The following is a 24,974-nucleotide window of genomic DNA, read 5'->3' on the forward strand; positions in this document are numbered from 1 at the left end:
TGGAAGCTGGAGATGGTTTAGCTGATCATCATCGTTTAAAGAGTAAAGATCCTGGGAGACCCAACCCCACCTGTTGTGTACGATCAAAGGATCGCTATTTGCGGGACTTTACACGATCCGTATCAAATTTAACGGTGATTAATGGGGATATTTTCGATCGAGTGAAAAGATTTTATAAAATTATTATTAAAAAATAAATAATAAATATTAAAGTACAAAAAATAAATTTTTTTTATAAAATTACAACCTTAAAGTGTAGAATTAAATATGTCCTTAAAATAGTCATCTAAAAAGGTTGTTTTAATGTTGAAAACCCCTCTATTACATCATCTCTATAACAAAATATGAATATAAATAAATAAGAAAGATGTTGAGTCTTAGAAATAATATATCTTGTAACACATTATCTAGACCGTCCATTTTAAAGATTTGCATAGGTTTATAAATCTATTTAATTTAAACTATTTTTGGAGTTTAAAATTTTATAATTAGATATGAAAATAGATTTTAAAATAATACTAAAAAAATTTTATATCAAAATTATAGTTTATGATAAAATTTGGAGGCGCACCTTAATTGAATTGTTTAATGTTGCAACTTTATAGAAATCACACCCATTAAAAATAGTCAATTTTGCATTATATTAATTGGACCGTCTATTTTCAAGATTTTTGTGCTTATAGATCTACTTGATTTGAACAATTTTGGAGTTTAAAATTTTATGATTAAATACTAAAATAGATTATTAGATCATTTCAATACCGAAATTACACTTTGTAACAAAGTTTGGAGGCACACCTTAATTTGATTGTTTAAGATTGCAACCACAAGCAAACCACACCTTTTTAATATTAATCATGTTAAGATTATCGACTTGTTAAATTGAGAGGAGATTGCACTTGAATAGAGTGCATCGGCTAATATACCAATTATACTATCATAAAAGCGATAATAATTAAATAATAATAATCTTTAAAAAGTTTACATCGTCATTTTATTACAAGATAATACACACTAAATGGTCAAATCACCTTAACCCACTAAACAATATAGTTGGTTCAGGACCGGAAACCTTCAAGACTCACAAGGCATGGGATCTGCTAACACTCGAGTAGAAGGCCCAAAATGCTGGAAACACATGTTGTTCAAGGTTAGCAACACAAAACTACCCAATAACAATAACAACCCTAGTTGTTCAAGGTTAGCAATATGGAACTCATTTTTTTTTACTATAAGCCGTTTCAGCGGTATGTATGTAAGCCCATGTTCTGGTTTTAGTGGTATGTATTCGAGACGGACATTAGGGATGTTCATGTTAATGCAAAGATGTGATTGTTGAGTACTTGGATTGCAAAACGAATTGAACATGCATGATATGAAGTCCAACTTGCATTTTATGTCATCCACCACGATATGCAATTCATACTATATATGCCATATTGATGATCAAACACCTACATAGGTAAAAAAAAAGATGATCCATATTCCTTTTTACCATTGTGTGAGAAGCGTTTTCACAAACACAAGACTCAACTAGGACACTATTGAAAATAATAGTCCTCCGAGGGTGGAATAATGTAGGTCACAAGGGTAAACCATTTGACATGACATCCCACTTAGGCACATGAGTACACATTGCGTGCATATTGAGCATAATTGAATGTGAAGCAAGTTATCTCTCAATCTTGACTTATGAATGATTTGTTAGGAACTCGGTCCAGTATAGTCAAATCGGGTTCAAGGCAAATGGATCTATTTATGCATTCTTTTGTAGGAGAGATGAGGTATTTTATACCGGCCGGTTAGTAACTGGATATGATTCTCTACACACATTGCTCAAATAGGTCACACACTGTATTTTCTTATTGTATAAAAGAGTATTCGAAATGCAATACTATATTGTAATTAAGAAAAGTCTCTCATTAGTTATTGCCCCCAACCCACACTATAAGTGGGACACAAGCATTAGGTTGTGTCTTTAATGGGTGCACCCAGGGGTAAGCATTTGGTTCTCCTCATAAATAAGGGCATGCATGATAAGAGGCTTCCCTCATCATCTATGAGGGAGAGCTGCGATGGTCTTTTGAGGGGAGAGAGGGTCTAGAAGAAAGGAAAAGAGAGAGAAACCCAAACTCCACCTTTCATTTTAGAGAGAAAAACTCAACCTTAATTTGGGACCTGAATCCTTCATGAGACTTTACTGTTAAATCAGTATATAAATTTCTTTACGACGACCGAAATAGAATTTTGGACTAGGTCTTTCTAAAGTTTAGAGTATGCATATTCCACTGAAAGTACAATTGTTTCTATAGGTTGCTTGTCAAATTAAGTTGGCAACCATAAACAACCTTAGGAAAAGCGGTTTCATTTTCATTAATGTTTGTCTATTGTGTAAGGAAAACAATAAATTTGTGGAGCATATCCTTCTTCATCTGCCCTTCGTGAAGGAGTTAGGAGTTGTAGTAGACAATTGCTCACTTTGCAAATTCTTACACCTCAAAATGGATGTTGCTCTACACAGTGGATGAACCGCGGCATCTCAAAATTAAGGGATGGTTGTATGGAGATCCATTTGGGATAGTTTTATGTGGAATGCAATAGAAGGACTTTTGAAGAGGCTCATGTGGATATTGGCGTACTTAAATTTAATATCCTAGCCATGACTGCTGATTGGACTTCGATTCACAGGAATTGCAAATTCATTTATAAGAACTAGATTATTGTAAATCTCACCACGAAAATCAGAGAAGGCACGTTTTATTGTCTCCTTTACCTTTGGATTGTTTTAAGCTACATTTCGAAGGTAGTGCCTTTGGGAATCCTGGTCCTACTGGTTTCGGTGGACTCATTGGAGTCTAGAGATCATAGGGGAAACCTAATTATTTCCTACTTGGACCCCTTGGTTATAACAGGCATATCACAAGGAGTTGCTATGAGGTCTGAAGCTTATTAATGGGGATTCAATCAATGTCATGGCTTGGGCTAAAGGGTACGTAAACCCACCATGGAGACTGGTTACCTTTTTTTTTAATGAAATTAAAACTCTCTTGTTCTGGTATTCTAGTCTCGCTGCACTATGATTTTAGAGAGGCAAATTCTCGTGCAAAGGGTGTACACCAATCATCGTTCGTAGTAATGACCTTCACTTAATCATTGTTCTCCCACTTCTTCTTGTAATCCGTTTATTTATGAGTAAGCACTTTGTTAATGTTCAAAAAAAAAAAAAAAAAAAAAAAACAACGAAAAGAAAAGAAAAAAAAAGAAGAAGACCAAAAGAAAAAGATCAAGAAAAAGAGAGAGAAAAAACCTGCCCCCATAAAACAATGTCGGTCCCATAAAATAAAGAGAAAAGAAATGTGAAAGAAAATTGAGCCTAGTCGACTTGAGCCTAGAGTCATGCCCAACTAGAACCGTATGCTTATAGTTTGAGCGTACCACTTGTGAAAGGTTCTTTAATAATGGACCTTATGAATATCTTAGGGCAATGATTGGTTAGGTCCTGGTATTCATTACTTGAACTTCAGTTCACTACCCCGTTCTTTAAAAAACTCCACAAATTGCTCCCAAAGCTACTAAAGGATATTTGCTTTTCTATAATTTCCACATAAATTGCTCTCTCTCTCTCTCTCCCCGCAGAAATGATGCCAATGGGATGCCATCCAACAAGAGTAATACTAATCCATCAAAGCCGACTTCGATTAGTTGGGAAAAGACATCGACTAAAAAGTACACTACTGCTTCTTTCCTTCGTTTTTTACACTTTTTAAAAGATAACTAGGAAAACCTCAATTAGCCTTGAAAATGTCGCTGTACTGCATTAGCAAACATAATCACAACTCCCATACCCACCACGTTCCTCTGAATCGCAATTGTTTCAAGCCAGGATGGAAACCTTCACATGAATTATGTGCAATCCCAGGCTTCACATTAATTATGCGCAACCCTAGGAGCATTCATCGTACACGAGTTGAACAAATGATTCACAGGTTGACTCCCTCCAGAAAATTGCAAAACCAGAACCAAGCAAAAACAATGAAAATTTGTGTGTGAGGGTGTAAGAGAGAGAGAGAGAGAGAGAGAGAGAGAGAGAGAGAGAGAGAGCAACATGAATTATGTGGAGACTTTGAGAGCATTCTCTATACGAGGGATAAGCTGGTTCGCAGGTAATGCTCCTTCCTGAAAATCAGTGTATGTTACATGTTAGAAGAAAAACAAGAAGGTAGTTAATCATGGGAGAGAGAACTGATTCAACTCACAAATCGATCACAAGGCTTCCCATCCTTGAATATGATGAAAGTGGGTAGTCCCTCCACTTTATAGCGGTCAGCGAGCATTGGATACTTCTCAGTATCAATTTTTACCTGCTTTCCCAGTAGAACAGTAAATATGTGAGAGAGAGAGAGAGAGAGAGAGAGAGAGAGAGAGAGTGAGAGAGCATACCACAGTGATTTTATCTTTCAAGGCAGTTGCAACTTCATTGAGAACTAGCACCATGTACTGGCAAGGACCACACCTAAATCACAACCAAATTGATCTTAAAGACCACAGAAAGATGCCCCACACGAAGCAGAAAATTATAGGCCAACTTTGCAATGGTGATTGCAGAGCATTATGCTCAAGGCTTCAAGTGCATTTTGCCTCTTAAGCTAAGACGCCAAACGGGGGACACATTTCACATAACAAGTCTTCTTAATGGGGATTATAAATATACCTATTTATGGATCTCCCCTCTAGTCTAATATCACGAAACATCCAAAGGAACTCAGCTATAACTTTTTAGATTTTATGCAGACTAAATTTTCAGCAACACTCACCAACTCCATGGATCTCAAAAGTTTTAAATGATTATTCAAGGGTTGATTAAGAAAGAGGATCACCACCTCTAATCTACCATTTACTGCTTTCTTTTTGGTAAGTAGCTCATACACACTTACAAATAAAAGTATGAAGTTCCATTACAAAAAGGAAGGCAGATGATAGAAAGGATGGGAGTTTTTGATATTATATGAGGGATCAGTTTTCAAGACTCAGCCAAGTTACTCGGACTCGCCGTATTGGCAAGGCAAGTTTTTGCCAAATTGGTTGTACATCATGTATATATGGTTTATACTTTATACATATAATATGTGAATTTTGATGTCAAATCCGTTCAATGCCCTAGTTGTAGAATGCATGGCCATTGTTCATCATGCTTCGGGTTCCATTCTCCTTGTGAACACTACCTTTCGTACTTTTGTACTCAGCACCTTTGTTTTTAACAAGTTAAAAAAAAAGTTCCTAAAACTCAAGTTTGGAGATCGAGCTCAAGACCTCTCTGACTGAAAGGCATGCAAGGGCAGTAAAGATAACCAGCACGCCATTTTGGGTTTTATGCAACCATGTTGCAGATTATAGATATATATTGAATTTTTGGCCTTTATTTTGTTTTTTTAACTTGGATTAGACTTGGCCATATCGAACTCCTCTTCAACTCTTAAATTAGCACTTTCTAACCTTTTCAACGATTTTTTTTTAAAAAGGAAAAAAAATGACAATTAGACTACAATCAACCTACTCGAACCCCCCTTTAAAACAAAATTTACCTAGCATATGCTCTACAAAGCCCTGGTGTAGATAGCCATAAGAGATCTCCATACCCGCTTTGTGTCCCATCCATGGTCTTCATTTTGTCTTGATCCATGAACTCGTTGCACTAGTTGCCACTCAAAGATTTGCCTAATTCTATCAAGAAACGATTAGACAAAGGGAAGTAACAATCCCTATAAATCTGCAGTGTTAGAAAAGAGGACCTTGCTTTGAAATAATCCATGGGCTTCAAACCAATTTGTTTTTTAGGGGGGATTCAAACCAATCCCCCTAGCCCATCAAACTGTGCCCGTGAAAGCAATGAAAAATCTCCCTCAAATTTGGATTCCTTGGTCTTCCAAGTTTAGTCTCCTTTGTCTGATGCAAGTATTAGCATAGGTACAAAATCTCCCTCAAAAGGGTATGATCGCTATTATTTGTTTGCATATCCAGTAATGCCATTTTCAGTAACTATAGTTCAATTAATTTTTTAAATAATTGGGATAAGGTTTGGATGATGCTAGTTCAATTGATTCTCTAAATCCTAAAAAATAAGATACTTGAAATTTCAACAGCTAGAGCACTCCTCCAGGTAGAATCTCAGAGGAGCACCGAATATCTCACCAGAAAACCCACAGCAGCATGCTTCATAGAAGCTAAAAAAGGGATGGCGTGCAATAACTTTCTTAATATATTATTACAAATTCAGGAAAAATGTAGGCAATATCTGACTAAATTCAAATCTAAGTCAAGGACAAGTTTTTGTGAGCATAAAGTTCAATTTTGAGTTAAACTAGTTCAGATTACTGCAACCGGTTAGAGGAGTTGATTTGGTTCAAATGGAAGGCTCTAAAAAGGCAAAGAGAAGCCCAAATGGATATGGATGGAAGTAGTGAGAAAAGATATGGTGACTTATGGCCTGACTAAGTTATGGCCCTGGATAGAGCAGAATGGCGGGACAAGATTTGTGCAGCGGACCCCAAGCAGTTAGGATAAAGCTCATATGATGATGATGATGTACACAGTATATAATGTACATAGATACATGCCAAGCAAGACACATAGGCACACATGTGACCAAAAGGCAAAAGAAGTTTAGACCCACTTCGTAGGTACACAGATTATATCCACTACTCATACAGAGTGAGTGAGAATGCATGATAAGTTGGGTCTCACATTGAAATAACTGAAAAGGATTGTGATTTTTAAAACCACATCTAACGACTTGATAAAGGCAGGATAAAAGCCCTATTTAGGTACATTCTAAGATAAAGAAGAGTTACCAGGTCGCATAGAAATCAACCAATACAGGCTTATCTGAATTGGCAAGCAAGTCATCGAGTGATGAAAATTTCTGTTTCTTTGCTTCTACCTGCAGAAGAAAGTCCAGAATAAAGAATTAGTAAGTGTTCTTACAAAACTACATCTATGTAATAAGAATAAAAGATATATTATGTGTTCTGATAGGCATAAAAGAAGTTTGCTTTTTGACAAAGACAGTACAAGTCCATATAACAGAGCTCTAAGCTAGCTCTCTGGTGAAGTATGGGTTCATTTCTCAATCCCGATTCTTAATTCCAGGCCAGTAGCAACAAGAAACCAACTAAGAAACATTTACGCTAGTTTACCCAGTGCATATGAGTTCAATTCTCAATCTAGATTCTGAAACTTGCAAACAACAACCATATCCTTGGAAGTCCATAATATGGATAATGTAATTCAGTTGTCAAAAATTGTTGATTGGATCTCCATAATAAATGAGATAAATTGAAGACATCCCCTAAAATCCCACCCACATGAGAAATTCAAAGCTTGATGTCCCCACAAGAAAACCATCTTCTTGTTGACACCCTTATGAACATCACAGGAGATGGCCCACAGAAGCATGATCACTAGATAAGTAAAATGCAAACTGGTGCAGGATAGAAAGTGTAGATATTCCTAGGGAATACCATCGGGCCACGTAAGTTCTGGTCTACCGATCTAGAAGATAGAAACAATGTTGGTTTATTCTTAAACTTTCTAACTAAATTACTCACCAACGTACTCAGCAGTCACAAGCCACTAGAACCATGTGATTGAAAAAATTTCAATCAAATACTGAGAATAAGTGCTACATCAAAGAAGGAGAAGGTTAAGCACAAGAATCAAACAAACAACGAACATGTTTTCAGTACAATTCCAACTAAGTAACAAAAGCAAGCCTGCAAGTTTCAATAAAGAAAAAAGAGTTAAGTTTAGTGACAAGAGTTCATGGGATTCTTAGTTTCATAAACACTTGCTCTTGACCATCAACGTACACAACCTGAAATTCTTCTATTTCTCGAAATAATAGTTAGCATTAGTTTTGTTTTTGGTATGTGTCCTACTCTTACAGATATACAAAAATTTTCAAATCCTGGGTGATTTTAGACACTATACCCTTGAGTTAAGGTCTTATATAAAGAATGTAACTTTGGACCTGGAAGTTCCTATAGAAAAGATGTAGACTAGAAAGGATTTTGAATTAGATAGTCAGTGAACTTCTTGCTTTTAGTTCAGGATTAGTACTGGGATACACTATCTGCCCATTGTATTGATCCTTTCTCTAGGAAATAAAGAACCTATGTGTAATTGCCAAGGAACACCTAGATTCAGATACAAAGAGAGAAATCTTGGTGTAGCTATACACAGTTTTAAAGAATACCCTCCATTATGGATACTCCAAAAGCTCGCAACGCATCACAAAAAATAACTCCTCATCCCACTTTCCAATTAACTTTTCATAGGAGGTTATGAGTCAGTAGATCAGCAGACATATTCTCTTGGAGGCAGTGTTTAAAAATTTGGCAAGTCCAACTCGAACTTGCCCGAGTCACTCAAAACACGCAGGGAGCCGATTAAAGATGAACCCAACTCGGATTATCCAAGTCTGATCTGAGTCTGACTGAGTTTGACCGAATATGGTATAAGTCTATCCAGGCCTTTGTAAAAACCAGTGAGTCTGATCCAAGTCTTGGATTTCTTGACCAGGCAAAACTTGGGATTTGTGGGCCAAGTCGCCTGCACCCTAGGACCTGTTCCATGTTTGTAAACATTGCTTGGGAGAGTTGAGTAAGCGCGCTCCGATTTGTAGATGTTTTATACCTCAAAATAGTTTGAAAAATGGTAACTCAGGCTCAGGTTCAGACTTGCCTGAGTCACTCAGACCCAACAAGGTGCCAAATCCAATTCAAAACCTCAGGATTAACCTGAGTCCCATTGGGTTGTGGACCCTACTATGTTATTTCAACAAAGGCTCGGTTGGGTCTTAGTCAGATTCAGCTGAGTTGAACTGCTAACCTGGGCTCGAGACCCTAGCAAGTCCGAGATATAGTCCCCTTTGTTAATCATTGACACATGCCTTGTTTCCACTTTTTAGAATTACAATCACTTTAATATGGTGCTACTAAAATTGGATGAAAGGTTTCAAGAGCAAATCAGGTTGCCAATGGTTCAGTACGCAAGGTTGAAAAGCATTCCACCAAATTCCATGGGCTCCTTGTTTACATTTTACAAACCCTCAACATATCTTTAGGATCATGTCTGTTGTCTTTATAAAGGCCCTAGATAAATCCCACAATGCAATAACAATATATATTAGAGTTGCAAAACCTGGCAAGCCTGATTCAGACTTGCTCGAGTTGTTCGGACACAGCTGGGTCCCTTCAAAAAAGCCTCAGAAACAGGCGAAGGCTCGCTGGTTCCCAAGGTTGCTATATTAAATTTTCATAGAATAGGTCAGGTCGTGTTGGGATTCGCCATGTCAGATAGGTTGACTCGGGCTCAGTGGTTCCATGTTTAGTCCGATTTTTCAAGCATTGATGCATAGGATAACGTTATACATCCGGTTTTGAGATTTGTGATAGCATTATGGAGGTGGAGAGAATTTGAGGAACGCTTATAGGAAGGCTGTGTGTGTGGGTCATGAGCATCACCATCATCATCATCATCATCTAAGCCTTATCCCAACTATTTGGGGTCGGCTACATGAATCATATTCCGCCATTTTGCTCATAGGTTCAGGATTCATGACAAGATTTGGCAGGGTTTTAAGATGGCTGCCCTACCTAACACAACCCTCCTCCTTTACCGAACTTGGGACCGGCATGACCAGCTTGGGGCCGCCAAGGTGGAGTTATGTAACATGAGCATCATCATGCGAAGGCAAATAAAATTGAAGGTTTGAAAGCCCAAGGAGTTCAAGGTGACTAGAAGGTGTTCATGTTGGCCAGGGCATTATTTGCTTGAGGCTGCCGAATAAGGCCTTAGGAGATTAGGTTTAGGTAGGAGATACAAGCAAATGGATATAGAATTCAGGAGAAGAATCAATACTGCAGTAGCTGAATTTAGAAAGGGGAGTAGTTAGTTTCTGGTCTGGGGCTGGCTATGGTGAACATGATGTAAATATTTGGTTACATCATTTGGCAAAACTAGTCTTGTTTCCTGAAGAATTGGTTACAGAACATATGCAGCAAAGAGGACAGGGCAGTGTACCACAAGTTGTTTAGAAGGGACCACAATGATATAAAGATTAGGATGTAGGATGGTTGTTGGGTTGCCTTGGATTGGCTGTGGAGTAGAATAACGGGGGCTTTTTCTCATATAAGTTTTGCCACAGGCTCTTCCGATGAAATAGATGAGCCCTTATTCATAATGGGGGATCTAGGCTCTGCCTCATAATAGAACCTTTGTTTGGTTCGCAACCTCAGGCAAGATGCTTAGAATAAACCATCTCCAAATGCATATTTTAGGGATGCTTTTATTAGATGATTATTTAGCGGTCATACCTACAAGGACTTGATTAGTTTTAGGGCAGAGGTCACCAAATGTTGAAGTTAATTATTCGGAACAATCCTTTCGGATCTAAACCAAGGGTATCAATCACCAAATGAGAAGAGGAATCCAAACCCTTGTTTAGGACTTTACATGAGATGAAAAAAACACTATAGCATTATAATCACACAATTCATGCTTTAGAACTCTTAAGAAAATGAAAAAGAATATCCGTAAAAATTGCTTGTAAATTTAATTTTTCAAAAAGAATAACATAGTTGCTTGTCTGTCTAACCCAACGGAGATAAAGTTGTCATATACAAGTTTTTGCTTATAAGCTTCATAATTTGCAAATTCCTCTATGGTCGGAAATTGAATTGTACAATGTGAAAATCCGTATCTCCCCACCAAAAGCAGTTGAAATTTCCATCAAACGAATACACTTGCATCCTCTTGATGACTATTACAAATGTCAAACATTGGTCTTTTTATCATGGTCTTTCAAAGTTTAAACAAAGGTCCCAATGTTATAGCAAATCAGTACAATCTTGAATTCCATGAGAGCGCTATCAGCAGTCGTACCCAATAAAGTTTAATTCCTTTTAACACCACTTCCTATTCAGAAAACAAACATTTTGGCACTAAATTCCTCTTTTCTCTCTGATTGAGCAGAAAATAGCAATAATCTGTGACGAGATTACTACAAATTCAACAATTGCGGAAACTACCTAACACCAAGGCTAGGCTTCAGCATAAGAAGTCAAGTAACTTCATGTGAAGTCTGGTTTAACTAAATTTCCAATTTTGTGTCAGAAGTTATAACCATAGAGAGAGAAACTAAACCCAATTACAGAAGACGCGTTATCACCAAGAAAGAGAGAGAGAGAGAGAGATGAGCTATTACCTTTATCACAGGTGGGCGTTGTGAATAGAGGAATCTGGAACTTCCTCTTTTCAGTCGTAGAAGAGGCTTTCCCAATCCAGAACCCCATGATAAGCGCACAAAATTGGAGGAGGAGAAGGCCTTACGATTAGAAAGAAGAGAAGGTTGAAGAGGAGAGAGAGTGGCAGAGATACTCGCCGAAAACAAAGCCATTTGGGTCTCTGCAATTCCAAAAATCTAGGATTGGGAGACGGACATGGCAACACCCTCTTGTTTTGAGACACTTGAAGCATTCAATATATTAAGGGTGGCAAAGGGCCCAGGACCCGCTCTTATTTTTTTGGGCCGCCCCAGGTCCAGGCCCGGACAAATGAAGAAAGAATCCAATAAAAAGGATTTTCTATGAAGAACCTATTTATTTCAGCCGAGGCTTTAAAAATTAAAGTAGAGCCCACCTCAAAAATTGCACATCTTCAAATTGGTCGTCGCGACATCAAGATGCATACACATGAGTAAAAAACTAGATTTTAAAGTTTTAGAAATAGTATATCTTGTAATACATTTTTGGGTCGTCAACTTTTAAGATTTTCAAGTTTTCATAGTTATGCTTAATCTACAATATTGTTTGGGTGTAGTTTCTATAAGGTTGCAACATTAAATAATCCAATTAAGACGCACCTCCAAATTTTATCATACCATGTAATTTTGGTGTAAAAAGTTATTAAGATTATCTGAAAATCTATTTTAATATCTAATTATAAAATTTTAAACTCAAAAAATGGTTAAAATCAAGTAGATCTATAAACATATGAAAATCTTAAAAATGGACAGTCTCGATAATATGTTGCAAAATACACTATTTTTGGGACTCAAAATATTTTTTTTTTTTATATTCATACATCTCAATGTCGAGATGATCAATTGGAGGGTTTTCAATATTAAAACAACCTTTTTTTGATAGAGTTTTAAGGTGCATATCTAATTCTACATTTTAAGGTTGCAACTTTGTATAAACTTTTTCCATATTTTTTAAGCTTTAAATTTTATAATTAAATATAAAATTATATCTTGAGGCTATCACAAAGATTTCCAATAATGAAACCATATTTCTCGACACTATTTGAAGGTACACTTTACTTCAATTATTTAGAGCTTCGGCTCTATACAAACCGCACTCATAAATCTTTTGTATATGGAGGTGACAATTATTTTCATTCATTAGATGTCAAATTAGACGGCTTGGGGTGAGTCACGAAGTTTGAGAGTTTTTTTTTGGAATTTTGTGTCTATTTAATGGCACTCTTACAATAACCCATTTTGAAATTCAAGGGATAAGAATGGTTGCGACTTCTTTGTGCAAAAGATAAATAGCCTCTTTACGGACAATCTGAAAAAAGTTAAATAAATAAATAAATAAGTAAAAGGCAGGCCAGGATGAACTGGCATGGCCGATCCCTACTTTCTTAGATCCGGGCCAACCAGCTCTACAATATCTGTCCATTTGCAAATGCTTGGGTAAACACGCATCCTCGTGTAATTGCACAAACTCCTGGTGTGCCATGTTTGGTATGAGACAATAGTCTCGTACCAACATTCACCGTCTCCTTTTCTATGGATGGCAGATATTAGTAACTACTTTTACTTAAAATAATTTTTGACATTTAATAAATGGCCTCATAGTGTATCCTCTATATTATGAAAAAAGTTTATAAAGAGCCGAGACTCTAAACAATCAAATTATAGCGTATCTCAAAAATTTCACTAGAAGAAGTTATTGTGATACCCAAATATCCTCAAATTGATCATCTCGATTCATGGACAACAGAAAAAAATAGATTTAAAGTTTTGGAAATAGTGCATCTTGTAATGCATTTTTGGACCGTCAACTTTTAAGATTTTCAAGTTTTCATAGATTTCCACGATCCACACTATTTTTGAAGCTTTAAATTTTATAATTAGAGATAAAAATATGTTTTAAGGTTATCACAAAGATTTCTAATAATGAAAACACATTTCTTGACACTATTTAAAGGCGCGCTCTACTTTGATTGTTTAGAGCCTCAGCTCTATATAAACCACACCCAAATATTAACGAATATAACTTATCGTAATTCTACCTCCTAGTTAGCAAGACTCCGTTAAAAACACGATGTTTTTTCAAAAAATCTCCGCTTTTTTGAAATCCGTTAAGAACTCTGAGTTTTTCAAAAGATCTTCAAAAAATCGTGTTTTTTAATGGAACCGATATAAACCTGTATTTTATCTTTTTTAAAAAAACTTTTCAAAAAATTTCTTCCCTATAATTTTAATTTTTCATTAACTTAATATTATTGAATTTTAATTTAAAGATAAGCACATTAAGAATCTCGAATTAAAGTAAAATTCCATAAACACTTTCATCCATAAATTCCCTTAAAAAAAGTGTATAAAAAAATACCAGCAATATATTCCCCCAAAAATAAGATATCAAAATAATCGTATGTACTAAAATAATAAACAGAGTTAACCCATGAAAATCTTTTTCTTTTTAAACCCAGAGCGTCCTTATAAAGAACAAGAGAGATTCAATGATACCAAAGATTTAGGCAGCTAGGAATCCGATGTGAGATTTGGATTTGCTTAGCATTTTGTTGCTTTTTCTATGCATAGAGAAATTTGATTAATTGCTTATTTTTATTTTTTTTATTGGTATATACAACATAGCATTGTGGATGAACCACTATTTTATATATTTGGATCTTTGTATTTTGTTTTAGTTATTTGCAATCCTACACCGCTGTTTTTTTTTTATCATTTTTTTCTTTAAACAATAATCCTATACGTTGATTTAAAATTCTTATTATTTACTAAATGTAGTTCTTGTGTTAAGTATTATTGTTGTTGTTTTATTTTATGCTCCCCATAAATTATCAAGTATTACTGTACTGACACTAGGCAAGGATATAAAAGTATTGTACAATGGCTTTAATATATCTGTACAATAATTGCAAATCATAATCATCTATTAGTCATCTTCATATATCTGATTTTTTTTACTCCATTTTTTTAAATAGATCTGAAATATTCATGATTTTGTAACTTTAACTTATTTTTTGACGATCCATATTTTTTATCCAATTTTTTCCTCCGACTACTTGAAAAAAAACCGATTCGATATATATTACTATTTTCCCGACTTGCTAACTATGGTCCAAAAATAGAATTCTTCTTCTAGGTTAATAGAAGATACATCCTCGAAGGGCTCCTGAATTTGGCTGAAAAAGGATTCATCCTTTGGCTACAGGATCCCTCAGCTCGGTCAAGCCTTTTAGGGGAATCTTATTTTGAAAGTTTTTGAAAGTTTGCTATGTACTTGATCAATCTTTCTTAAAATAAATTTGAGATCAATTTAAAAAGAGGGAGGCATTCATAAAAATCGTAATTAGTATCACAAAATTTGTATAAAAATATAAAAATTATAATAAAACTATTAGTCAAAACTCACAATTAATATCACAAAATTATTATCAAAAACCACAAAACTCATTTTCTCCATCATTTATTTACTAATAATCACAAACTGAGTATAAAGTTTTTGGTACAAATATTGTATTAAAATTAGTATCAATAGATACTCACACAGAAAACAGCCGCTCAATATTCATGTATTTTTGCAAAATATTGAAAGTCCATGATACACTACCCATTTTTTTGAAACTCAGGAAATAACATTTCTAACATTTTTAATATCATTATGAACTTTTTTTAAAGCCAAATCAAGCCAATCCGGCATTCCGGACCACCGATTTGCCAATGTAGACCGGTTTGTGGGGTGGGCGATATAGGTCACCAATCACTTTTTTAAACACTGGTGAATATAACAGGGGAATGAACTGTCACTAAGGCCACCTGAAAAACCAACATGGCCCAAACTCTCCAAAAGAACTACCCAACACGAGCAGAGCCTACAGGTTTCCAAAAATTATCCAAATAGATATGAGATGATAAAAGCTTATGGCTAATAAACAGTCTATAAGGAAACAAGCATAATATTAAAACAAAAACCATCAAATTACAGAAGCCCACCAGCAAGGATCTTCACCCATCAGTTGTCAAAGTGAAGGCAAGGAGTGCAATACCAAGAGAAAAAACTGTGGTTACACAGGCAAAAGTCCAAAGTGCCCACTTTGCAGAAGACTTGTTTTCTAACCTCGATACCTCAACGTCTTTTAGAAGCTCCCTTACTTCACCAATGTCCCCATCTTTTGCAGCTTGCACCAGTCTGCTATGGACTTTATCAAGCTCAACCATCCTTTTGGCTCTTTGAGCATCTTTGGAGGACCAAATACAGCTTGTTGTCCTCCATAAAAGAATGCCAACATATATCGCTACAACACAATCGACACTGTAATGATGCCTCTCTCGAATTTCCCTCTGAGCACTGTGCAGAAGGAGTAGCCATATGAGACCAGATGCCCAGCCCCCATAGGCTTCCTATTAGCAAGAGGGTATCGAAGTTAGTAAAAGCCATAATATGTTTAAAATCTACCAACACAGGTCCATTCATGTGAGCAACAACAGTACCGGCCATGTCAGGTAAAAGACAAAGCTGAGAGCAAAAATGAGGATGTTTCATTGCGGCTGTGAATTAGGGAGAGAATGTGTGTGTATTTTTGTGACACAGAGAAAGAGAGAGAGTTTTTGTATGTGCAAGTGCATGCACTTGTTCTCTTTTTAATGCATTTTTTTTTTTTTAATTTGTTGACTCTTTTTTTAATACATATTAAGGGAATCTATTTGTTTCAACACAGGATAAAAATTACTCAAGAGACTTACTGTCCATGCCATTGCTGTCAAAACAGCAACAAGCATGTGGCCACTATAAACGAGATCATTGCAGCCACCACCGGTTCTTTTAAGGGTCGCAAACCATGAAGATCCTTCAGAAGACAAAGTGGGCCTTAAGAGATCAACCAAGAAGCTCATTGACCCCCAATCTGGTCGGTATTCAGGAGGGTGATCCTCAACTGCAGCTAAGTAACCAATACATGCAACATAGCAATTAGGAAAGAATAAAGCTAATAAGAAGCAAAAGGGGAAGTAAACCCTAATGAGCAATGGATTATGGAATGTACCTACACAAATTTGTATCAGTCTAGATATAACATACCATAATTTGTATCAGTCTGGATAAGTCTACGGATAGCATTACGGTCAAAAGCATAAGGCATGTAATACTCTTGAGCCCACGGATGAGGGTGCTCAGGTATTCCAAACCGAGCAGATGCACACCAAGGCCGAGCAGAAGGAAGAATAGTGGATACAAATGTGAGCACCCTAAGAAGACGGCCAACTGCCATTGTGAACATGTATCGTGCACCAAGCCCTAGGCCGGGGGCTTGTACACAGTCAAACAGAACCGAGAAGGCCAACATTAAGAAAAGCATTAAGTAATGGTGCAGGCCAATAAGATGAGCCCTTAATAATTCCACCACTGTATGAGGAAGCTTGTCATTTAATGCCAGAAACAGCCACTGGCCTGTGTCTGGAAGTGGATGTGCATTTCTGTCATTACAAATACCATAACACTTAGTCATCCTTCTTGCTTCTTGGTACTTCAGTAGAACATAGCAGACAATATTATGGAAAAGAACTTCAAAAATAATGTGCATGTGAACCCATTAGGTAGGAATGATAAGTCAATGATGCCTATTGTGAAATGAAGATTACTAGATTAATATCAGCTCAACCGAGCATCATGTTCTTCAGATGTCGAAATTCAATAATTGTTGTACAATTCAACAGTGGCCAAGAGACCCGTATTATAGGAATAAACAAGCAAGGAATTGGCATTATTATTGGTTCATTTAGTGAAGCGTACAATATTGGTTTATACTTGATTTCCAAATCTTTCATTAAAATCGGCCAGTCACCTTTTACCAAATATTAATAAAATGAAATTCATTGCTTTCACCAGATTGATTTCTCTCCTTGGCCAAGTGGAAGTTTGTCGGAATACTGTGTCCATGAAGGTTAATACAGTTTCTAAATTAAAGAGATATATTTTCCTACAATTTATTGCAATGACATAAGTTTTTTAATACACAAGGGTCTCACATACATCATTTATGAGTGAGTAGGTGATTTCTCTAATGGAGGAAATCCTAAATGATGTAGAAGATTTAACTACTAATTTCAATAAGCTCCTGTTGACTCACCTGATCTTTATCTCTTGCTCAACTTCTTATATATAAATAAAACTCATGTGAGCATCACCCATTGAGCATAACCCAATCCAATTTCGTAGAGAATTATGGGTATGCGCTTTTGCAAAGTAGGGTTGTTTAAATTCACTGAGAAAGAGAAGCCATTGCCAGATCTGGGGAAAAAACCAAAAGACAATGAATATTTCCTGCAGATTAAAGGTACACTATATCTTATGAGCTATGCTTCATGAACCAATTAATTTGTAGATAACATATTTATTTCCACATAAAAATATCTGATTTTGAACAGGAAGAAGAACTGCTCGCATGAGGTTGCCCTTTATAGTGAAAATGACATAAGGACAGGTGGGCAATCCCTTTTTCTTCCTTCTTGAGTAGGGGAGGGAAGCGGGGAGTAATCATGAACCTATCAAAAATAGAAGCTCTGTCTCATATTGACTAGTGATTTACCCCATAAGAGAAACTACTTAATGGCATATGCAACCTTATGCATTTAAAACCCATATGTCCCTACTAAATATCACCCAAAAAAACACAAATTTTTTATTTTAAAAAATAGAAACTATCTTGACCACATGGCCACAATATTCCAAAAAAATTCCAATCCGACACATTTTTTTACGAAGCTTGCGTCCCTCGACAGGTTTGTTTTCACCCTCAATTTTGCCACCTTTATTTCTAGATGTCAATATTCCCATCTAGTGTAAAGTATTGCAAAACTGCCACCCAAGTATTGAGATCCACTCATTTATACTAACTTTTCAAAGTTCTAATAATTTGTTTGAATACTGCCCTTCATATAATAATCAATAAATGGGAGTGTGTACTTTCTCTCATGAGATCATACTAGAAAAAAGTACCTGGGAGATTTTTATAATCTGAAATTTCAGGATCCACTTAAGAATCGCCAGATGATTATTTTCCAAAAAAAAAAAAAAAGGATTTTAAGTTAATTAACACATAGATGTCGTCCTGCAAAAATTGGATAGTCAGTGTTTCAATCTTCGAATGATTTTTTTTAGGCACATACAGAAATCTATTTGTGTTTTTTTTTTGGATGCTAGTTGCTAAGTTGAAGAGGTTACATTCCCAAAATCTGGCATCCTAAAAATACTCCTAGATCGGGTTTTACATGATGGAGTAAATGGAAGTATGCTCCCGTGGGACCATAGAATCTTTCAACTTAATAATTATTAATATCTTCATTTTTTTTAATATCATTATTAATATCATTATTTAGGGCTGTACATACTATATAACACCATATTAAGGGCTATACATACTATTTTGTTCCAAGATTGCCCTTCAAATTTGGATAGTCAGCGTGATATATGAAGAACTAGAAAATATTTAAAAGATGGCATAAATGGGAGAAAATCGTTACTTGGGTGGTAGTTTTGTAATAATTCAACCTAAGATGCCAAACAAAGGTGGCAAATTGAGGTTCTCCCTTTGTTTTTTCCTGCAAACCCATAAGTCGACGAGCATCTTAATTTTAATCTAAAACTTGCCCTGTTGCAAAAGATTTATATCCTTAACCTCATTTGACAGGACACATTCCAACTTGAAAACACTAAGAGTATTCCATCATCTCCATGAGTCTTCTGTGCATTGGGTTCTGGATCATCAATTAATCAACTAACTGAAAATGTGAATCTAAGTTGATTTCCTTCTCTTTTTCTTTCCCAAACAATGTTAATTTTCAGAGGTCATTAATTTGTTACCTGAAAGCAGTTGTTTGTAGCTCAAAACCTCATCAATTTTCAAGGCAAATAAAGATGAAACTTTCTAGTTCAACAGCAACAACTCATGAATATATAGGGAAATTTGTTTTTCATCAGTTTTTTATTTTCTTTGTAGTTATTAACTATGTGTGTGTGAGGGTGTGTGTGTGTGTGTGTGTGTGTGTGTGTGTGTGAGAGAGAGAGAGAGAGAGAGAGAGAGAGAGAGAGAGAGAGATGATACTGACACGAACAAAAAGAAATGACAAACCAACCAGAGACAATGTAAATACTGATAAAGTGAGTCATCAAAGGAAGGAAAATGAAATAAACCTTATCTTCAATTGTTAGATATTGTTAATTGTAGTCTCAAGGTTTGTGAATTTTCAAGGTTTAAATGCTCATAGTGTTACTTGTAGTCATGTTAAAAGCGTTGGTTACTAACAAGTAGACATTTTTTGCTTTGAAATGTTATTAATAAGTAGGCATACTAATTTGTTATTCTTTTATTCATCATTTATAAACTATAATATGCTATTTAGTATTAAACTTTTATTTTTAATATATATATTTTTTATACTTAGGTGTAATACACATTGGACATCATGTTTGGATATGAAATGGGTAATGCTAACATAATATTACTTCTTACATTATTTTGGCATATGAATTATAACTTTCTTAAAGTCGTTTTTGTTAAGTTGGAATGCTGATATGTACTAACTATACTAATTTCATTTTTGTTAAACCATGTTATGAACGTTAAAAATATAGAATGACAACAAAATTTTCAATAAATCATGTCATGCTACTATTATGTGGTAACTTTGACAAATTGTGTAACACAGAGATAGTTCGATACACAGGAATACTGATTATATTACTATGCATACGGCATATATCATCTTTTAAAAGAAAAATAGATTTTTGAAATTTCTAATTTTCTATAAATTAGCGTACTACTGTGAAGATAGGTGTCTCTCTAGCCTCTCCAGGCCCCTACATATCATAAACTACTTCGGGCTACATAATGCTTTTTAACTAAAAAGATTGTGGCGATGATCACCACTACTCGCTGAAAACCAACAAAAAAAAAACACAGATAAACTGTTTACGGTAACCCATGGAATGAGACAAATGATTCTGTGCAATACTTTGGAACAAAAATATAAACCATACAAGTAAGACATGGTTCCACATGGGGCAAGACTACATATAGGGACAACCAGCAAGAGTCAATCGTCAACTTGAGAAGTGTGGGAGAAAGTTACACACTTACAAAGATCAAGCACTAAAAAGAGAAACGTCAACATACAAGCCATAAAAGACTCCAAAGCACCACAAAATATCAACTTATTTCTCGTCTTCCAGGGTATCTACACATAACAACATCTGTGCCCTCTCAGTTCCCCTATACCGCTCATTTTACCTCTTTGTCAGGTCTTAGAGGTTCGATTTCAATCTTGCTTTTTATCGAGGGGCAATACTCAACTCTTTGTGCTTATTTCTTTGGTAACATCACTCATTCTTAGAATAAGAGATTGAGTTTTCTCCAAAGTTTTCAATCCAAAGGAAGCCAGAGATCACCAAGTTACAAAAGCGAATAACCAAATGCCCAAAATGCCTTCAATCTCACACGAGATATCTTTTACATGATCATATTTTGCAAATAGTGGATTCTTATCACCCAAAAACAGTAATCGCCACGTCAATGACACTGCATTAGTTTTGTCGTGCCAATAGTTCCCCATTTTATTTTTTATTTTCTTTTTCATGCGTACCCACTCTTATTTTCTTGAGACCTACGGAAGTAAAGCTTGATAAAATTAAAACAGATCTTGTGAGCATATCGATTAAATATCCTATGTTATACAATCACTCATTTCCAATAAACTTCTGATACTATACTGGATTACTGGATTATGATTTTCTACTCTATTTTTAAACCGAATTCTGAGTCAAGAAATATCACTCATCGATAATTTTAAATAGACTTATCTCACTCACCAATCCTTGATCCCAAACTGCTTTCTTGTGAGAATATGCTGTTGCTATGTGCCCAATCTTGGGCAGCTGATATTCTATAATATACCAAAATACCACAATCGAATAAATCTTTGACACCTAACATATAGTTAAACCAAAACAAGTGCCTCATACTGGCCCTTACCTCATCATGATCATTGAGGAAGTATGCATCTACAAATTCAATGTCCAAATATACATCTCAAAGTCCACACGACAAACTGTGAGTATATCAAATGTGATTGAATAATTCATAATGCCTCCATATCCTGATGCACGTGTTATGCCATATCCCAGCGCAATTTCTGAGATTGATCATATATGACTTACTAAATGAGTTTCTTTCATCTACTGAATTCAGGCTGTTGTTGGGAGATAACCAGAAAGATAGGCTAATGAAATGTAGATCGGTATTGCCTTGCTCACATGAAACTTGGAAGTAACTTACACAACCCCTTTTGTGCAAAAGGGGTACAAGTTTGACCATAACATGGAATTCCTACACCTAAGGATTTGGGTAGCTGGGCAAAATTTCTCCAAGAAGGAACTTCAAAGACGAGACATCTCGCCATTCAAAGACTTCAAATGGATACTCTGACAAATAGTCAACTCTCTCATGCAAGTGACTTTCAGAAGCCTAACGTGTTCCATATATGCAAGAGAAGGCTGTAGATTGAGGCTATCAAGGAGGCAATCCCAAAATGATGCATTGGAATGCAATAAAATGAGTCATTCAATGATTGAAAGGCACATTGGATTTTTCAATCATAATCAACAAAGACGTCAAAATGTATACAAAAAACCAATTAGATTTCTCAATCATAATCAACAAAGACCTCAAAATGTATACACAAAATCATAAACATGACTTTTACACAACTATGGGTACACATTTCAGTTTGCAAATGGACCAGCAAGTTGGACGTTTAAGCTTCAATTAACAAAGCATAACCACAACCAATACCAACTAACAACAACAATTAAAAGTTACAAAGAAACATTTCTTTGAAGGACAAGATACTTAAGGTATCCAACAATGTTTTAAGACTCGAACATGGAACTGAGGAAGGCTTGAGCCCAAATCATCAGGTCTAACTCAGCCAATTCTCAACAAGACTAGGCCGTGTAGGAAAAAATAACACAGTAACCTCAACTCAGCAGTCCAAAGGTTTTTTTGACAAGGACCCAGGACCCTGCTGCGTCCAAGTAAATTAGGAGAATTTAAGTTGGAATCGCGTAATTATAAAACAATGGAATCCAAAGTTATATATGTATTTCATGACAACATCAGGACAATTTATTTAGTTAAGAAAATGGTTTAACAAAAAAGAACACTGTAAGTAATCAAGGCATATTTTGTGCATTTGACAAAAATGCCATAGCAAGTTGTCCCTTGTTAACTTACAAAATGAGGCCCCGGTGAGAACAAACTATCTAATCATCTTAGAAACACGGGAGATTGACAGAGATATGAGCACATGGGAAATTGACAAAGATATGAGACCGGAAATGGTAAGCATTATTTACTTGATAGGTAAGTAAGACTTGTAAGTAACATTAGCCTGTATTGAACTCGATAAAGAAGAAACATGAAGCGCGTACAGAGGCCCTGCCAAGTTTTGGGCACCCATGGTAAAGTTCAGAAGCTTATAGTAACTCAAAATTGTAAAGGAATTCCAAGTTGTTGTAGTTCCAATGATACTTCATCATTGATATATCAATAAAGTAGCTAGCTTTTTCACATTAACATATAAAACCAGTAGCAATAGCATAAATTAACAGAATGTTAGGGTTTTCCACTAACCCATTTCACTCTATCCTCTGATCTCATAGATCACAATAAATTGATGTCAGGTAAAACAAAATCTCAAACAAAAGATAGAATGCATGTCTTTTAAACAAACAAGATCAAACTTTCTATCAAAGTATTCCAACTGAGTCTACCATTATAGAAATCCAACCAATTCCAGTAGATCTCAGTGAACAACAAAAACAAAAAAAAACAAAAAGTGAAAAAAAGGAAAGAAAAAAGGATCCCCACAATGTCAATGGCGAAAATAAATGTTAGAGAGAGAGAGATTACTGGTGCCAATCAAGACCTAGAACAGCGGTGACGAACTGCACAGAAATGGCCTCAACTACAAGGGCAGAGAGCATGAAGAACAGAGATCCCAAGAATGGAAGTGAAGCTTTGAGCTCAGAAGACCAGTGTTTGTAAAAGGGGGCCTTGGCAAAGGCGGCAATGGCAAGAACTCCCCATAGAAGGGGTTGGAGAACAGAGTGCAAAGACGGAGAAACAATTCTGAGGTAATCGACTCCTACGTAAGCCATGGCCACAAGCCCTAAACTTCCTCTGGCCAGTGGCCGTGGCCGTGGCGACGCCATGGGGTCGATCCGTGCTCGGTAGAGATGAAGAAGTTGAACCGCAGCACGACAATGGAAGCGTTTGGACTTTAGACATTGGACATTGGACCTCGGACCTCGGACCTTGCGCAATAATAGGGACCACTATTTCTGTACCTTAGTCCCTCGGTCTGAAGCCCTACTTCGATGATAGCCTAGCTCTAAACAATCAAATTAAAGCCTAACTTTATCAAGAAATATAATTTCAATTGGAAATTTTTGTGATAGCTTCAAAATATATTTTTATTTTTCATTATAAATTTTAAAACTTAAAAAATAGTATAAATTGATCAACAAAAACTTGTAAATCTTGAAAATATGTTTTTAAATATTTTTATAACTTACTTCCCAAGTAGATTGTTGACCATCATCCCCACAATAAAAAGACTATATTCCTCCATCAAGAGATTACACCTCTATATTAACAACCTTTGTAGAATGAAATCGTACATCAAAAGTTTTCTTTCTCTTTTAAATTTTAAATGTTTTCTCTCTTTTAAATTTAGAAAAAGTTTACATAGAGCCTAGGCTCTAAACAATCAAATTTGAGCCTATCTCAAAAACTTCACTAGAAGAGGTTGTTTTGATGCCAAAATATCTTCAAATTGATCATCTCAACATCAAGAAGCATGGATATGAAAAAAAATGGATTTCAAGTTTTGGAAATAGTGTATTTTGTAACACATTTTTGGACCGTCAATTTTCAAGATTTTCAAGTTTTCATAGATCTATCGATCTACACTATTTATTAAACTTTAAATTTTATAAATAAATATGAAAATATATTTCAAAACTATCACATAGATTTTCAATATTGAAACCACATTTCTCGACATTATTTGAAAGTAGGCTCTAATTTGATTGTTTATAGTTTATGCTCTATGCAGACCCTTTAAATTTAATAAAAACCATATTTCAAGACACTATTTGAAGGCACCTTACTTTGATTTGTCTCAGCCTCCGCCTTATACAAACCGCATCCAAATTTAAATTTTTGAAAAGTAATATGGATTTAGATAAGTCTCCCTATTATTTATTGGATTCCTATATGGTGTTCCCCTAGACCAATATTTCATATGGTCTCACGGCCAAAAACACATATTAGGGGATTTGTGTTAACATAATCCTTTTAAAATATCTTTGTTGAATAGTAAGATCAATATAAAAAGGAAAGAAAAGTGATTTTGAGCTCAAAACTTCCGAGATCTAACGTCCAAATTCAGCCTCTGAGTTGAATTTTTATTTTGGGCACTTTATAGCTCCAATCCTTTCTTTTTTTCTTTTTTAAACTTAATTCGACCTTAGACAACTAGAAACATGAATTTTTCAACTGCTAGAAATATGTTTTCAGAGATCAGGATCCAACAAATACCCCTA

The 24,974-nt window shown here is 35.5% G+C and overlaps 2 protein-coding genes across 3 annotated transcripts; both read right to left on the bottom strand.

Moving 5' to 3' along the window:
- Positions 1 to 3,675: 3,675 nt before the first annotated feature.
- On the bottom strand, positions 3,676 to 11,514 carry LOC148779689 (uncharacterized). 2 transcript variants are annotated; one of them, XM_088850803.1, is made up of 5 exons: positions 11,264 to 11,514; positions 6,849 to 6,937; positions 4,441 to 4,513; positions 4,257 to 4,361; positions 3,676 to 4,176 (listed from the first exon to the last, which is right to left on the bottom strand). In XM_088850803.1, exons 1-5 carry the CDS (start codon positions 11,453 to 11,455, stop codon positions 4,111 to 4,113), a joined length of 525 nt encoding a protein of 174 aa, XP_088706929.1. In that variant the 5' UTR covers positions 11,456 to 11,514; the 3' UTR covers positions 3,676 to 4,110. The 2 variants fall into 2 exon arrangements, with proteins under 2 accessions (XP_088706929.1, XP_088706930.1); XM_088850804.1 differs by lacking the exon at positions 4,257 to 4,361.
- A 3,740-nt stretch (positions 11,515 to 15,254) lies between these two features.
- LOC18441236 (Sphingomyelin synthetase family protein) lies at positions 15,255 to 23,717 on the bottom strand. Its single transcript, XM_006851357.4, has 4 exons — positions 23,278 to 23,717; positions 16,392 to 16,786; positions 16,058 to 16,254; positions 15,255 to 15,715 (listed from the first exon to the last, which is right to left on the bottom strand). The coding sequence occupies exons 1-4, from the start codon at positions 23,577 to 23,579 to the stop codon at positions 15,320 to 15,322; spliced, it is 1,290 nt and encodes a 429-aa protein (XP_006851420.1). The 5' UTR covers positions 23,580 to 23,717; the 3' UTR covers positions 15,255 to 15,319.
- Positions 23,718 to 24,974: the final 1,257 nt, after the last annotated feature.

This window comes from Amborella trichopoda, chromosome 11 (assembly GCF_054954075.1).
Source record: "Amborella trichopoda isolate Santa Cruz 75 chromosome 11, AtrichopodaSantaCruz75HAP2 v2.0, whole genome shotgun sequence".
NCBI lineage: Eukaryota > Viridiplantae > Streptophyta > Magnoliopsida > Amborellales > Amborellaceae > Amborella > Amborella trichopoda.

Coding starts and splice junctions, on each gene's coding strand:
- LOC148779689 (XM_088850803.1), bottom strand. CDS start 11,455: ATGGCTTTGTTTTCGGCGAGTATCTCTGCCACTCTCTCTCCTCTTCAA. Junction 6,938..11,263: donor AACGCCCACCTGTGATAAAG/GTAATAGCTCAT, acceptor TTTCTTCTGCAG/GTAGAAGCAAAGAAACAGAA. Junction 4,177..4,256: donor GGAAGCCTTGTGATCGATTT/GTGAGTTGAATC, acceptor ACTGATTTTCAG/GAAGGAGCATTACCTGCGAA.
- LOC18441236 (XM_006851357.4), bottom strand. CDS start 23,579: ATGGCGTCGCCACGGCCACGGCCACTGGCCAGAGGAAGTTTAGGGCTT. Junction 16,787..23,277: donor CTAGGTCTTGATTGGCACCA/GTAATCTCTCTC, acceptor TTGTAATGACAG/AAATGCACATCCACTTCCAG. Junction 15,716..16,057: donor TGACAGCAATGGCATGGACA/GTAAGTCTCTTG, acceptor TCTTGCTAATAG/GAAGCCTATGGGGGCTGGGC.